General features: G+C 36.9%; 1 protein-coding gene across 1 annotated transcript; it reads right to left on the bottom strand.

Moving 5' to 3' along the window:
• Window positions 1–3,392: 3,392 nt before the first annotated feature.
• On the bottom strand, window positions 3,393–16,076 carry LOC143889470 (serine carboxypeptidase-like 42). Its single transcript, XM_077393688.1, has 10 exons — window positions 15,662–16,076; window positions 8,970–9,077; window positions 8,691–8,783; window positions 8,421–8,513; window positions 8,248–8,333; window positions 7,275–7,553; window positions 7,034–7,167; window positions 4,414–4,506; window positions 4,216–4,333; window positions 3,393–3,753 (listed from the first exon to the last, which is right to left on the bottom strand). Exons 1-10 carry the CDS (start codon window positions 15,888–15,890, stop codon window positions 3,592–3,594), a joined length of 1,395 nt encoding a protein of 464 aa, XP_077249803.1. The 5' UTR covers window positions 15,891–16,076; the 3' UTR covers window positions 3,393–3,591.
• Window positions 16,077–17,183: the final 1,107 nt, after the last annotated feature.

Genomic DNA, 17,183 nt, shown 5'->3' with positions numbered 1-17,183 from the left:
AGGTGAATATTTCATTGGATCCTAATGGAGCTTCCCATAGTACATATGTTTCTGCGGGACCCAATATCTTAACATTGGCCCCACACATAGCACGTGGATGGTCCCCGTTAGTTGATGCTCATGGTGTGGGTCTCATGCTGCACAAATGCAACATGCATAGTGTTACGTATTCTCTTTTGCCTTGGGCGAAGATTGCACACCGGATTAACCACTTTGCAACCTGGCACATTAGCTGGGGCCGGTCGGCGGATTATAGATATGATGATTGCTTCTTCCACCTTTAGCAGCATCCATCTCACTTATCTGTGAAGACAATTCCCAATCCAGGAGGGTGAGTCAGGGCCTAAGATCATGCCGATAGGTGTAGTTGATGGACAACAAGTGAATATTTCGTAAGGCAATCCAGAAGTCAAAATAGAATGTGGCCGAACAGCTTAACAAAGTCCCTGCCCTTTTAGCTCTTAGGTAAGTAAGCTCCGGTAGCAGGGGGAGCACGCTCAAGAGGGAAGAAAGCAGCTCAGTTTGTAGACCCGGGCGTGAAAGGGCTACTATACTAAGAAGGGCTGAACGTAGTAAGGAGGAGCGCGATTATGGAGCAGCAAGCGAACTTCAACTTACGTGATAGGGGCGTTAATAGGGCACATTGCTTTAAGTACATTGTTGTAAACAAAGCACCCGACTTTCGAGTCAACTGTATCACCTCTTTGCAAACACAAGAAAGTGGCAATAATCGAGCAAGTTGACTCACTTTATGTTATGTAAAGAGTTTAAGTAGTCATGTATTACGATGGGAACTCCCAATTCTCTAGCAAATACTGCCCTTTTTATCATTTCTTTGCATGTACCCGCAGTGTTTCGCATTTCTTGTCATGCCCCTAAAGACACCTTGTGGATCAAGATAGGATCATCCAATCTACGGGTGCAACTAGGGTGGGGTTGGGTTAAGGCCAACCCTAGCCCAACTCGAGGTAGCATTCCCTCAACCCTAACCCGACCCAAGCCCAGGTCGAGGAGGATCAACCCAACCTGTCTAACTCGTTTTTTCCAAATCAAGTTTTGTTTGGTTCGGATTGCCTCATGGCAAAAACAAAAAACAAATACAAAAATAAGCATAACTCTGAGATTTAAAAAATGGAGATAAAGTTAGGAGACAGGGTGAGTGGAGTTGCCCAAGGACTCAACCCTAACCCAACCTGAAATTAAATTGCGTTGGCTTTTTCCACTCCTAACCCCAACCAAACATGAGCCAAAAGTCGGTTTGAACCGGTCAGGTTCAGGTTGAGCCCGACCCAAGTTTCATCCCTAATCCAATCATGGTTGGTCAACTACAATGGGCAGGATATGGTTTCCCACCATATCTAATTATACACACATGACCATGGTTTAAAATTTCAGTTTCAGTAACCGTTTCGGACCCCACCAAAAACCAAAATTTTGGATTTCGCCGAAATTTCGGTCCGAAATTTGGTAATTTGGTTCCAAATTCCGGACCCAAATTTCGAAATTCTGAAATTTCGGCCGAAATTTTGTAACACTTTTTTAAAAAAATAAATAATGTCATAAAACCGAAATTTCGAAATTTCGGACAAATGGCGAAAAATTGAATTTCGGAAAATTTCGGTTTCGGTCCACACCAGTATCCGAAATTTCGGTCGAAATTTTAAACCATGCACATGACATGCATGGGCCGACATCCACCTTCTGTTTTTACTTTATTTGCATGCATTTGAATCACATCATACAACCACAACAAAATATACCAAAACATTTGAAAAGAAAAGTCACCTAAGAATGATTCTAACATCTTTGACAATATATCTTTCTCTCAAAATTTCTTCCATAATAATTCCAAACAAATCTTGTCTTCTAGTTAAGAGGTTGGCTACTCTCTCACCTCCGTTTCCTTCCCTTTCAAAACTACATATAAACCAAGTATTACTTATAACACTTCATCTCACTTCATTATTTCTACACCATTTCGTTTTCTTTCCTAAAATATCTAACACGGGGGCGGTTTCATCAGTATCTAGTAACTCAAGATCTTCACAAGGAGCCCACAGGGTCCATCTCACTTCTCTATTCCTTAGAACTTTAGCAGCAACTCTGTAATCAACAATGAGAACAACTAAACACATGATTTGGAGAAGGGCTTGAACTTCTCTATCCATTTTTCTTGTTGGCCATTTATTTGTAGGGATTTTTGCCAGGGACCATTGCAGGAAGGCACTTCGCGGCTGGCTGTTGCATGTGAGAGCACCTTGTTTTAGATTTGATGTAGATCTTGGATCCTTCGGCTCGGAACGCAGATCTCGGATCCTTTCAGCGTGATCTTGGATGCTTTGGCTCTGATACCAAGTTTGATGTAGAACTGGAAGAGAAGTAGAAGACAGAGGAGAAGAAGAGAAGAAGAATAGGAGAAGAAGAGAAGGAGAGGAGAAGAGAGGAGAAAAAGGAGGAAGAAGAAGAAATCTAAGGGAGAAAAAGACAGGATATTAGAGGGAGAATCACAATTAATCTTTCTCCATCAAAACTTTTAATTCCTAGTACATGAGGCCTATTTACAGGCAATTGAAGTAAAATTCCATGGAAAGTAAATAAATACCCTAAATGGCTAAATCTAAATAACATGGAAAATAAAACCCAAGAAACTAAATAACATAGAAACAAGAATCCTAGAAACAAAATACGATGGAAATAAATCCTAATGGGCAAATATGCCTCTTATTAGGCCTACAATATGCATCACTTGGCTAGCAAATCCCTAGTTATTATATACACTGATTTAGCTATTAAATAACTTCCATTTTAAAGTGCTGGTTCTCACATATTTTCACATGAATAATGTTCGTCGATACAATTTTCACAAGGCTACTGATATTGGCACTGAGATGCTTTAATAATTGCACGAACGCAGCTTGTCTTTTCCTTTTTAATTGCTTTCTGATAGGTTATTACAGTTCCCAAAGAGACCTAGGAGAAGCCAATAAAAAGGAAAAGAAAAACCGAGTTTGTGCAATTATCAAAACATGGCGCTGCCAATATAAGTAGCCTTTTCGTAATTATATTAATAAGAATAACACCTTCACAAATTAAACAAAATCTAGAGTTACCACAAGCCTTATCTAGTTTTTCAACTTAATGTCGTTCTGTTGTAGCCTATAGAATAAAGCGAGCAGAGGAACAAGCATAAAAAGACGCAAGTTTTGTCCACCAAAACTATTTTAATACATATGGAACTGTTAAGTTTGGAAAGCCTTAAGGACTGGAATGATGTTTTTGATGTTATTAGACAGAATTGTTACCATTTCATGCATAACTTATTTTTCTCCAGGGGAAAAAAATTCTTCCCACAAAAAATAACACCACCACGACAAAGATATAGGAAAGGTCGATGAAACAAAGAAACTTGTAATTTATTCTTTTATTCCTAGAGGAAGAAAAATGTTTGAATTCGAAACAATCAACACTGTCATGATCACCCAATGATGAGGGTGGACCTCGACATTTTTCTTAGAGAAAGAAAAATGTTTGAATTCGAAACAATCAAAAGCTGTCATGATCACCCAATGTTGCAGGTGGAATGAGAGATTCTCAATCTATGGGATCAGTTGTGTTTGGCAATCTTTTACCAGAGACAAATTTCCAGAATAGATGCAATGCTCTTGCAGGTTGCGCATAGGGTACCATGTGAGCAGCACCTCTAACAGTAGCGAAGGTCAGTATATTCCCATACTCAGTCGCCCAACCGGCCACCTTTCCACATAACATTGAGAAAAAGGGAGATAAAAAGTTGGATCAATAACGAGAAGAAAAGAAAGAGAGAGTAATCAAATAGTTAACCAACAGAAGTTGACAATATATAATTCTGACATAAAGAAGATAAGATTATTTGCAGTAAGATTATTTTAAGTCATGTTATTTGAAAATGAGACATGAAGTTCACTTTGGAAGCCATAAAAGAAGATATATATAAACTATTTACAATCCATACACTTATATGCTGCATGCACATAAGACTACATATAGCTATTCAAAAGGAAAAAAAGACTGCATGGATATAAGATTATATGCAAATAAATTTTGGGGTATCCAAAGAGGCCCAAAATCACCTCAACACTTGCATATGGGTATAAAACAATTTTCACTGATTGGGCCCCCATAATATAACCCATTTATCAATATTATTATAAGTAATGCGAAGAGGGGAGGATATACCTGTCCTTTGTGGAACCAAGCACCATAAGGGACTGTGGGCTTGAAATTTAGATCATGAGCTAGTTGCCGGACAAGTGTTCGGGAGCCCAACAGTGGCACCACAGAATCCTGGTCACCACTGAAATTCAAGAGACTTATCAATCAAAGTGTTCATTTAAATGGCAATCAGACAATAGTTCTTCATAAAGAAATGCTCACCTGTAAACCCAGACTGGTATGCCATTTTGAATTATAGTTTTAAGCAAGGGTACTATGTTGATATCACCATCTGTTTCACTGTAGTTCAGTAGACTGGGCCATTTGAAATAATAAAAGAATCAGTTATTTTTATTTGCACAAGCAGCTATTATACTACCACTTATGTGTTAATTCAGTGTTGCCAAGTTTTGTGATTCAGTCACATTTTTTTTAAACAAGCAGTCAGCAAGAAGTGTACTTATAAAGAACAAGAAAAGTAAGCTAATGGTATTTTGGTCTTGACAAAAAAAAAAAAGGAACAAGAAAAAAATTCAGGTGGGAATATCATCAAAGAAAAGTAAGCTAATGGTATTTTGGTCTTGACAAAAGTTTGTTTTTCAGTTATATGAAAACAATGACCATACCGTCCCAAAAAAAGAAAGAAAGAAAGAAAGAAAAGGAAAACAATGACCATCATCCAGTTCACCCTGTCCTTGTCTTTGAAGATTGTAACTTCATTAAATCAAAGGGAGATACATGAGGAGGATGGCTGTCAAATTACAAAGAAAAAGACCAAGCTTTAGACAATCGGGTATTGGTTGCTAATTGTTAAAACAGATCTATTAACAACTTCCCTAGCCAAGATATCCGCTTCCTTGTTAGTCGACCTTGGATTATGTTGGATTTGAGGATAGATTGCTAAGACATGGTCAATAATCTCGAGGAAGATTGGAGCTAAATGCCATGGATTATCAGATTTCCTATTTACCCAAGAGATAAATAGGAAGGCTGCCAATCGAATGAAGCTTTGATCTTTATCTTTCTTTCCTATATGATCCTTTTCCAATTGCATAAGGTGATACTAGACGGTAGCACACTCACAACCAATTTATTCTTGGCCAAAAATAATAAATCAAGTTTGATTCCATTATTATTTTCACTAACAATTTTCTTACTTCTTGAAAGATACAATCATTATGTTCTTTCCAAATGTTCAAATTAAGTAAAAAAGAACTACGCACCAAAGAACTTTACCAAAATCACCAAAGGGCCTGGATATTATGGATTTTGGAAAGTCCCATTTCACATCAAATTGAGAGAGGAGAGTGTTGTTGTATGGTGGCCGAGTAAGGATTAGGCTTTTTCATTTTTTTATTCTGATAGAAAAGAGATGAGGTTTGAATCATTAACCATTGAGGCCATAGAGACTATGGGAAAGGCTGAACTTTGTTTGAGCCTTCTCAACATGGGAGCAGAATTTTAGTTTTCTTTTGAGTGAGATGATACAATTACTAACTTCCAGAGAGAGCATTAACTGGTCAAATTGTGAAAATAATAACTGAGGAGAACATAAACAAAAAAATACAGTTGAATATTGAAAATATGAGTGAAAAATGAGGCAATTAAATAACCACTGTTAATCAAAGTGTGGTGTAAGATATCATAAAGGATGGATTGCTTCAAGGATTTCAATTCTTCAAGTCAGATGGATTAACTCTCTGAATCCTCTGGCAAATCAGAGTAAAATCATAGTTTTTTTTTTTTTTTTTTTTTTTGAAATGGGAGAGTATTTTGGATTGCTTTTTTCAACATGTAAGCAGATAAGACAGATCTGGCAGAAAGGCAGCTCACAAGGAAGTTTATGGGCATACCGGTCATGTGCATAAATCCGAAATAGTTAGATACTAAAAAATAGTTAGTAGTACTATAAATAGTTCCCAAGTGGGCAACGATATGTTCTTTCATAGAAAATTTCCTACATTTTGTTCATAGGCTATGTTGTGCAGATGTCTTGTATTCTGGGTTCTAGCATCATATAGGCCCTGACAGACTAATGTGCTTGGCATCATACAGGCCCTGAGAGACTAATGTGCACGATGCACATGCACCCCGGAAGTGGGCAAGGATATGTTCTTTCATAGAAAATTTCCTACATTCATAGTCTATGTTGTGCAGATGTCTTGTATTCTGGGTTCTGGCATCATACAGGCCCTAACAAACTAATGTGCGCAATGCACATGCACCCCCGGAAGGAAAATTTAATTTTCTGATTTCCTCTAAAGTGTATTTCGGTAAATTTATTCATGTAGTGACATTGATATATAACATGTTAGGGTTACGGTTTTGAGTTCTCTCTTTTGTGTTTCTTGGCCAAGAAGAAGAGAGTTTGTAACCCTAGACCGAAATAGTGAAAATTTCCCCCCGTGGACGTAGGCACTGCCAGACCACATAAATCTTGTGTTTCTCGTGTGATTGTGTTCTTGCATTGTTTCTTGACGTTTTTGCTGCACATCGTGTTTGATCCATAGTCGGGGAGGTATTTCTCGGTTTTTCTACAGTCTATATATCATGAAGGAAGAACAGAAAATCCAAATTTGACAATTGAATGTGAAGCAAATTCAGTTTTACTCTGTTCTCTCATCCAATTTCTAGTAGTTAGGAATTTGGAATCAATCCAGCTTCAGCAAGTAACAGAAGTGTCTGTGACTTTAGGAGTTCTATTAACAACAATATTATTGTTGGCAAACTAATGAATGACCAATAGGATAAGCCACGATAAAACAATATTTTTGTAGGCAAACTAATAAATGACCAATAGAATAAGCCATGATATCACTCAAGGCAAGCCCAGACTACTTACTTACTGCACATTCCCCAGCTATATGGTAAATTGGTCCTATTTGCATGAAGAGCATGCTGAACTTCTGGAAGGTTTAAATAGAAACGTCTTTCATAAGTCATGCATACATCAACCCCAACGCTGATCTTCGTAGCCTGCCAGTTTCCAGTATAATAGAGACAATTAATTGACACATGAACCAAACCCAACACTAAGACCTTCCAATAACAAATATATCCTTTTTGATGAAATGAAAACGTACTAATTTCTTCAAACGTAGCTCTTGCTCGACAATTGATGGATAACAGACATCAAGGATGATGTCATATGAATTTATATAGTCGCCAACCACTCGATTCGCATCAGCAATTGCATTGTTGCACTTTTCAGTCACATTGTGGGTGCTAGGATAGGTGTAATCATCGAAATCACATTCATTCATGATAGATAGGCCAATTTCATCAGAAATCATTCCATGTGACCAATAATACTCGTAAGTTGGAGGAAGATCTGTCTTGACTTTGAGAAGAGGATTACCAATCTGTTTAAGCAAGTGATAATGATAATATTGGTCATAACCACAAGAGACTAAATTAAAAGATATAAAAACATTCATTTTATGATTCATAGAAACAAATGCATATGTGTGTGTTCCTTTCTTTTGTCATTCGTTTTCTTTCCATGGAATTTTTTTATTAGAAATCATTTTCCATAGAAAACTTTTACTGTAATTTTTCTATGGTGTATCATTTTACACCTCATGCATAGCATGGGTGGGGCCATCATTTTACGACACATGTTTTGATAAGGTGAGGCCCATCATTTTACACACATGCATAGCATGGGTGGGGCCACCATTGTACACCCTATGTTTTGATATAGTAGGGTACACCATCTCTACTCAAACCCATGAATATGGTGGACCCCCATTTTACACTACATTTTGATAGCGTGGGTCCCACCAACTCCATACAAATCAATGCATAGGGTATGTCTCCAACATTTTACACCATGTTATGATAGGTCCCACCAACTCCACTCAAACACATGCATCGGGTGGGCCACCATTCTGCCTCATTTTTTGCTGGGATGGGTCCCACAATCTCCACCCAAGCCCATGCATAGGGTGCAGTCACAATTTTACAGCTCATTGTTTTGATGGGGTGTTGGGCCAATTATTTTAGACCCATGCCACGAATGCTAGATAATTTCATTAGTGGAGCAAGTTTCCTTACAGCTACTCCTTTAATCTTGAACTTGTAATCACTTGAATGCTTATTGTGGTTCAGCAGAGCAATAGCCAACTGTGGTATGTAATGTCCTGTAAACATGCCAATCCCAGTCAGAAAACCACTCAAATAGAAGGTAGAAACAAAGATGGTTCTAATGTTTCTATTGAGATTCAGACCTGCATAGCTTTCTCCAGTTAGAAACAAATCCCTGGATTTGAACTCTGGAAATTTCTCATACCATCCCGTTAAAAATTGATGCATGTCACTAGCTGAAAAGAACAAAATATTGGCAGTAGTTATATCAAGACACAAAAGATTGGTATTTTCATGGAAATAAACTGTGTAAATCTCAACATGTTTCAGAACAGAAAGTTTGAAACTGATTATTCTAATACCACTCATTAAGTAAAGGAAACGTAAATCTTAGAGGTGGGTAATTCACCTACCTGTAGAGGCATCACCGCAAGTATAATCAGAAGTTCTATTTGAGTATGACCAACCTACTCCAGCGGGAGATTCAACGAAAAGGAGATTTGATGCTACAGAAGATACAAAGTCAATGGAATTGTAAAATGTTACATCAAGTAAAATGGGTAATCAGAGATGCAAGAAATACAAAAATGGTATTCATGGAAGAAACAAAGATAAAAGGGACAGGAGACCCCAAGAAAACATCATCATGGTGGAACAAAATCTATTTTATTTAGTTTATGAGAAAATGAGACCTTTATTCCACGATTTTGGGTTTCTCCGAAGACTCCGACCATCACCCCTAGGAAAAAATGGACCCAACTCTGTAAAGGCACCCCCGCCAATTGAAGAACAACCTGGGCCTGAAAATAAGAGGTATAATTAACAATCAGAGATCAAGAATCTAATATTCCAAGATAAAAAACGCAAATGGAGATTTCTTGCGAAGAGTGCTACTAGAACCTTAAAACAAATATGGCATGCTTCAAATAGATAAGTCAGATGAATACCGTTCAAAAAAAAAAGTCTGATGAATACCATGTCCAGTCATCCATTAACAATTCAAGATTCCAGGATGCTTGTAAAGAAATGGGAATAATGAAAATTTCACCTTTCTTTCCCACCAAACACACACATGCGCACACGTAGAGAGAGAGAGAGAGAGAGAGAGAGAGAGAGAGAGAGAGAGAGAAGCCAATAGATCTTGCAAATTTTTGCGACATTAGAAAAATTTGAAAACCAATGAGATTCAAATCGTACAATGAGATTCGTATCGTACATGATTTTCAAAATCTTTCAAAAATCGTTATTTTATCATCAATTCAAAATTGTTTTGACATTTTTGAGATATTTAAAAAAAAAATAGAGATATCGATGACAAACTATAATGAGTCACTTTTCTTGCAGTTCTTAAAAACAAGAGTATGGGGATAGAAGCCAATTCACCTAACGTAAGTTAGAAGTAACACACCAACTCAATCAGCGTTAAATAAGTTCTTAAATATAATGATGGCAATAAAGGAAAAGAGCTAGAGGGAAAAAAAATAATTTTAAATGGTTAATGATGTGATGAACCACAGCCAAATGGACGGTCCTAGGTGCTACCATAAACTGACTAACGACGTGAATAAAATAGGCAATCAAGCAAAGAGATAATGTGGTAAACCAGACTGCCGAAAAACATGTAGAATCTAAGAGGGAGCTTAAAAATAAGATCAAAACGCTTATCCAATGTCTTTATCTACCATATTTTATAAATAGGATTTGATGAATCTCTATCACCTCAAATACGAAAAGGGAAACTCGTCTGATTCCAAACAAAGTGAGAAACTCGTATAAAATAGTATAGTAATTAGGAACAAGATGCACTAATAAAATATCAAAATATAGATTAATATACGGAGATTCATCATGCGAAAACTGATCACACGACCAGAGTAATGGAGGAATATCTCGTATATCAATAAATTTGTCAGAAAATAACCCCCCGACTTCTCCTTAAACAATTGCTTAAGAAATCTTCTAACCTAAACTCTAATAATATGAACATCCATTTAAATCACAAAGCTAAATCTTTCTAAGAAGTCAAGGTGCACTAAAAAAATAGTAAGATAAACAAAAAGTGTGGTACTATTTTTCTCATTGGTATTCGAAAAAACAAACCAACAAAATTCTTTATCGATTTCCTAGCAAATTAAAAATACACTTTTGTCTAACTTTCCGCCAAACTTGTGGGCCCAACCATTCATGTCATCATAACGTTATGGGGATATCATGATGACATCATTAGTTTAACCCATCGAGGACTATTTTTTACTCTTGCATTGTCTTCTTGTTCATGGAAGAAATATTGGGTGTCATGGGACCTTTGGTCTGCATGAATTGTCCGACTCTTAAGATTTGTCTTCTTGCTAATGGAAATTTTTTTGAGGTTTCATGGGGCATTTGGTCTGCATAACTCGCGTCAGTTGGGAAGAAGTCGCCCTTGAGTCTCCAAACAATTGCCACGGCCAATATAACCTCTTGTTTATTTGGCATGTCGCCTTTGAAATGTAAAAAACTATGCACCATATATTTTTCCTCTTCATTCAATCATTCTCTTGGATCATGTGGTGTGATCATACCCTTTCATCATCTTCTCTGCAAAGTTGACTCAATCACACTCTGGATATTTGTCCAACATATATCCCAGTTCGACATTGCAAATGCATAACACCATGTCTTGAACTATCATCTTGTTAAAGTATAAAAGATTAAATAACACCATCTCCAACAGCTTAAGCTTTTGGAGTAATTGTTTGTTTTACATGGTATCAGAGCAAAGGACCTGGGTTCGAAGATATGGTTCTGATTTCCGCTGCACCAAATGGTCCTTTTACCCAATATGCTAGATAAAGAACCATCGGCAATTCTCATTTATCCCTGCCTGTTAAAGTGATCCAAGGTTCTCGAGCTAATAATCCGAGATGGACTTGGGGAGAGACTCACATGGTGGGCAGAAGTTGTACCTGATTGAACAATGACGAAGAGGCATGACTGTCCATCTAAATTAGGAGGCTGAGTAAACATGATGTAGGCCAGGGAAGAGAAATATAAGAAATAGGGGAAAAGAGGAGAAGAAGAAGAAGAAGAAGAAGAATAGAAGAATAAGAATAGAGGATAAAGAGGGGAATAAGGAAGTAGAAATCTATAGAGGGGAGAAATCTCAATCAATCTTTAATCATCAAAACTAATAATCCCTAATACATGAGGCTATATATGCGCAAATGAAATAAAATTCCACGGAAAATAAATAAATGCCCTAACTCTAAATAACACGGAAAATAAAAGACCTAATACTAAATACCATGGAAATAAAAATCCTAGAAAACTAAATGACAAGGAAATAAATCATAATGGGCAAATATGCCTCTTATTGGGCCAACAATCTGCATCACCCTGTAGCAGTCACGAATCTCCAAAATGGTGCCAGACAGTTTCCACGGCCCTCGGGCTGAACCTTTTGCCCATGCTATGACATTCGATGAATTGCCCTCCACAATCAATGGGGCGATAAGTATTCCACCTACCACTTGAGTCCCACAACAATGCTTTTGCCTCCGCCTCATTCAAATCACAAATAACAATTGGATCGGAAAAGGACATCCACATCCTCCCTTCAGAATCGTGAATTAGACCATCGACCTCTGCCAGGCCTGGTTTTCCTATAGTACTACCATCAAAATTCAGTTTTAGAGACCGGAGGGAGGGGGCTCAGAATTTCTTCTCCCATATAATCGCCTGCCAATTATGAATGATATCGACTGTTGAATATGGCGAAGTGATGCCAGCCGCTAGAGCACACATAACCAAATCCACTTTAATGTCAGATACTAGCTTCCCAATGCCCTTTTCTTTGTCATCAAAGACCCTTCTGTTCCTTTCACCCCATATGTGCCATAAGATCGCATAAGGGACAAGGCTTCATAGAGAGAGACCCATCTCTCCAAAGGGGCAGCTGCTCCAAAGGAGTATCAAAGGAGTCATGTCAGCAGAACTTCTTCAATTGGAAGTCCATTCTAAGCTTCACTATAATAACAGTGAGAGGTCTAGACCAGCTAGAAAGGAAGAGTAAGCAAAGGTTGCCAGCATGCTGAAGGTAACCAGAAAGTTCTAGTGAGAAAAACTTTCGGTCCCACGTTTTGATAGAAAGTATCACACTACTACAGCTCACAATGTTGCAGGATGTCAAAAGCGCTGACGAAATGAAGGAGATAGAGGCCGAACAATATGTAGGGGCAAAGGATGACAGAGAGATAGATCATAAAGAAGAAATAGATCCAACTAATAGAGACATTCATGATGGGGCCTTCAAAGATCCCTAGCATTGCTTTCTATGCTGAAACTAGAGAAGCTCCATAGTAGTTGAGAAAAGAAAGTACGGAAGAATAACAATTAATTTATACAACATATTCTACTAATCAGTGCAAGAAACCTTGATTCCAATTTAAAGAAAACCAAGATGAGAAAAGAAGGTTCTCTATGGATCGTTGTAACTGGAAGGAATATTTTGTGGTTATTGACTACAATAATGTAAGAAATGTTCTGTAACTTCATGTTAGCAGAAACTGTTATAATCTAACATGACAATGCATAGGTCCAGAAAAATGTTATCCCTAACTGTTTTGTATGGTTACAATGATAAGGTCCTTCAGAAATTTCAGTCACAATAAAAAGCAAAGACCTACAAAAAAATAATTTGGTAAGTTATTATATAAACTCATAAGCTAGACCCTGGGACCAAGAGCAACGTATAGGTATCTGCTGCAAAGGTTGGTAGGGTTAAATTTATTGATAAGTCAGTTCATTACTTTCCAGAGAGAGAGAGAGAGAGAGAGAGAGACTTTTGTTTTTAAGAGATCCTACTTTTTGTTAAGAGATAATTTTTTGTGAAAATTCTGACCAATGTCAACCAAACCGAAGAATTTATATTCAGGGAAATAGATGGATGTGAACAAACCAATCGAAAAAAATTTAAGCAATAAAGTTCCCTATGAATAGAAAATTTCAATGAAAAAACTTTCAGGAAATGCAAACATGCCCTTAGGGGCCCATTCATTTAAGAATTTGACACTAGGGTAGATAATATAGAGAATTCTATGCGGTTAATTCTTAACTCTTGAATATCTTAGGGATTCTTGCATATTACATGCTGATAAGAAAACATAATACAAAAAAAATTATGTTAAAAAATGTGATAAATTCTGTATCAGCTCCTCTTAAACCCAAACAGTTAAGTTGGGATGTCTAAACCTCCTACTTTCAATAACGACAGGAAGGTGAATATTTTGGCACATTTTACTCTTTTTAGACTAGATTGACTAATACATGTTGAGGTGGAAGCTCAACTCTTTCTGGACAAATGAAGGACGAATGCAAAATCTAAACCCATTGGAAAGTTGCCTAATCTTGTCGCAAATATCCTATGCTTCACACAACATTAAGATGATTGTCAGCAAAAAGTCTGGTAGACAAATCATAAATACCTCTACTACCATTTAAATATATGCAGACAACTGCCTGTCAAAAAATTGGCAATTCTTTCATGGGTATAGGCTAAACCTCATTAATATTTTCTTTACATCCCACTGCAGGGGAAATTAGTCACCTAAAAAGTTCTGGGCTGTGGTAACAGTAACTTCACTGGAAACTGAAAAAAAAAAAATCAACAGTTTCTCAACACTGTACTTCGTATATCTAACACACTAAAACGAAATAACTCTTTCAATCAAATTTTAATTTAAGCATCTGTTTCTAATACAGGCAAGTATTACAATCATTATAAATTTTGCAGGTAATAGTTTAGCAGAAAACCAAAAGAGAAAAGGGAAATAAGAAATTGGCATCCAAAGGAGCATATATCAATAAGAATTTCCTTTTCATGAAACAAATAGCTAAGGCTAACAAATCAAATCAAAAGTATCAGAGAATAAGCTAAATTCCATCACAAAACCCAAAAAACCACTAAATACACATAAAAAATTAATCACATAGAAACAACACATCTAAGAGAGAAAAATGAAGAAAACATATCAATCCCATCATCAAACCCTTAGCCTACAAGAATGATAGATAGTAAAATCTTATAGGGGTCTATAAACAATAAGCAAAAGTTTCAGAGCACAACAAAAGATCCACATGGGTATTCAAAAAACAAACAAAAAAAACAAAAGGCCCACTAGAGAATCTTTCCAATTAAGCAAAGGAACCAACCTCCATTCAACCAGAGAATAAGGTCAAATCCAAGGTATCAGAGAATAAGCTAAATTCCCCCACCAAAACTCAAAAAACCACTAAATATACATAGGCAATAATCACAGAGAAACCACATAGATAAGAGATAAAAAAGAAGAAAACATATCAATCCCATCATCAAACCTTACAACATACATGAGTGACTTTTTTTTTGAAAGGGACCCTATTATATACAAGAGTAATAATAGGCAGTAAAATCTTATGGGGTCTATAAACAATAAGCATTAGTTTCAGACCACAACAAAAGACCCACATAGGCCGATCAAAAATAAAAAAAACAAAGACCCACATGGAAATCTTTTCAATTAAGCAAAGGAACCAACCTCCATTCACAAGAAACCAAAACCACTAAATAAACATAGGAAATAATCATAGAGAAACTACACAAACTACACAGCTAAGAGAGAAAATGAAGAAAATATATCAATCCCATCATCAAACTCTATAGCATACAAGAGTGATAGACAGTAAAATCTTATAGGGTCTATAAACAATAAGCAAAAGTTTCAAAGAACAACAAAAGACCCAAATGGAAATCTTTGAAATTAAGCAAAGGAACCAACCTCCATTCAACCAGAGAGTAAGGGGAATAAGAAATTGGCATCCTAAGGAGCATATATTAATAAGAATGTCCTTTTTCATGAAATAAATAGCAAAGAAGGCTAACAACTCAAATCAAAGGTATCAGAGAATATGCTAAATTCCACTAAATAAAAACCCAAAAAACCACTAAATATACATAGGAAATAATCACATAGAAACTACATACATAAGAGAGGAAAAAAAACATATCAATCCCATCATCAAACAAAATGGCAGCCAAAGGGGGAATATATTAATAAGAATTTCCTTCTCATGAAAAAATAGCAAACTAGGCGTAAAAAATTAAACAAAGATACAAGAGAATAAGCTAAATTCCACCACAAAAACCCCCCCAAAAAAAAAACCACCAAGTAAACATAGGAAATAATCACAGAGAAACTCCATATACGAGAGAAAATGAAGAAAACATATCAATCCTACCATAAAACCCTATAACATACAAGAGTGATAAACAGTAAAATCTTATGGGGTCTATAAACAATAAGCAAAAGTTTCATGACACAAAAAAAGATCCACATAAAAATCTTTCCAATGAATCAAAGGAACCAACCTCCATTCAACCAGAGAGTAAGGGGCTTATTATCTGCATCCCCTTTAGCCTCTACAAAGTAATAAAACAAACTCCTCCCTGCCTCTTTATCCACATCAACATACCCAGCAAACTGCCTAAAATCCACCTTTGGCTGGCCTGGTAACTTCAAAACCAAATCCTCACTCGGGTACCCACCAACACACAAAACCAACAAACCCAACAAAAACCCACAAACCCAGAGACCCATTTTTCTACAAAAATTCTACAAAACAAAGAAAGGATCTCTTTAGAAAAATGAAGGGAAGAGCAATGTGGTGAGGAATAATAAGTAGTCTGAGAATTCTGTTGAGATATGCACGTGAAATTCGGGTTTTTTGTTTAAGCCTTTTCCGTAGGATAGTAAGTAAAGGATGTTAGGTACTAAAAATAGAATTTGGTTTTGAGTATTTATCTATTTGGGGAGAGATTTTTTGGATTTTGGCTGGAAACTGGAAAGAGCCGTTAAAAAATTGGAAACGTTACTTTGACCAATGTTTTGACGCTATAGAATACTTAGTCTAACAGACTTTTTTGATGGGCCCTATTTCCACTATGGGTAGTCATATATTCGTCCACTTTTCGTCCCTGGTCCCACCTCCTTTAGTAGGGTTGCAACCCGGGCCTGGCGGGTCGGGCTTTCTAGAACCTACCCTACGCGAGGAATTATCTCTGGTTGGGTTGGGTCGAATTTTTTATGGTAAAACCCAAGATTAATAAACCTGACCCTACCCTAGAGTGTTTCTTGGGGTCCAGCCGGGTTGGATCAGGATTTTTAATGTTTAGCTTAGGATAGTGACTAATTTTCAAGATTGTAGCTAGAAACAAGAAATCTTCACACAAAAAATTATAGTGAATAAATTTAAGAAGGAAACTACCGATTCAAGTAACAAACTTAATGTTAATGAAAACAATTATATCAATATTTTGGAAAATGTTTTGTCATTTTATTCACAAAATATTTAAGATTTAATAATATACCTATAAGAGCCGGGCAGGGTTTTCGGGTTTAGGTTTTTTTTTTTTCTTTAAACCCGACCCAACCTGAGATTGGGTTGGGTTTTTCAATCCAAAAACCGAACCGAACCGACCCGACCCGACCCGACCCATGACCCATGATTATTCCTAAACATGTCCTAAGTTACAACCCTAGATAAATACACTAAAGGTAGGGGTGTAACTTGGATCGGGCTCAAACCAAACCTGGCAGGTTCAACTTTATTTTGGCTTGGGTTGGGTTGGCATTTCCTCAGGTTGGGTTGGGTTAGGGTTGGGAAAAGCCAACCCGATTTAATTTCGGGTGAGGTTAGGGTTGAGGTATTAGCAACCTGACCCGACCCGAAGCCAATCTTCGTCCTCTAATTTTATCTTGATTTTCTTTGGGTTATGATATTTTTCTGTTTGGCCCCAACTGAACATGGAATCCAACCTGACTCAACCCAACCTGATTTTGGGTTAGATGGGTTGGGTTGGGTTGGGTTAGGGTTGACCATCCCCAACCTGA

The sequence above is a fragment of the Tasmannia lanceolata genome, unplaced genomic scaffold (assembly GCF_043159265.1).
Source record: "Tasmannia lanceolata isolate RefF3 unplaced genomic scaffold, GAP_Taslan_0.1 ptg000013l, whole genome shotgun sequence".
NCBI lineage: Eukaryota > Viridiplantae > Streptophyta > Magnoliopsida > Canellales > Winteraceae > Tasmannia > Tasmannia lanceolata.
This window is presented reverse-complemented; position numbering and strand designations above follow the sequence as displayed.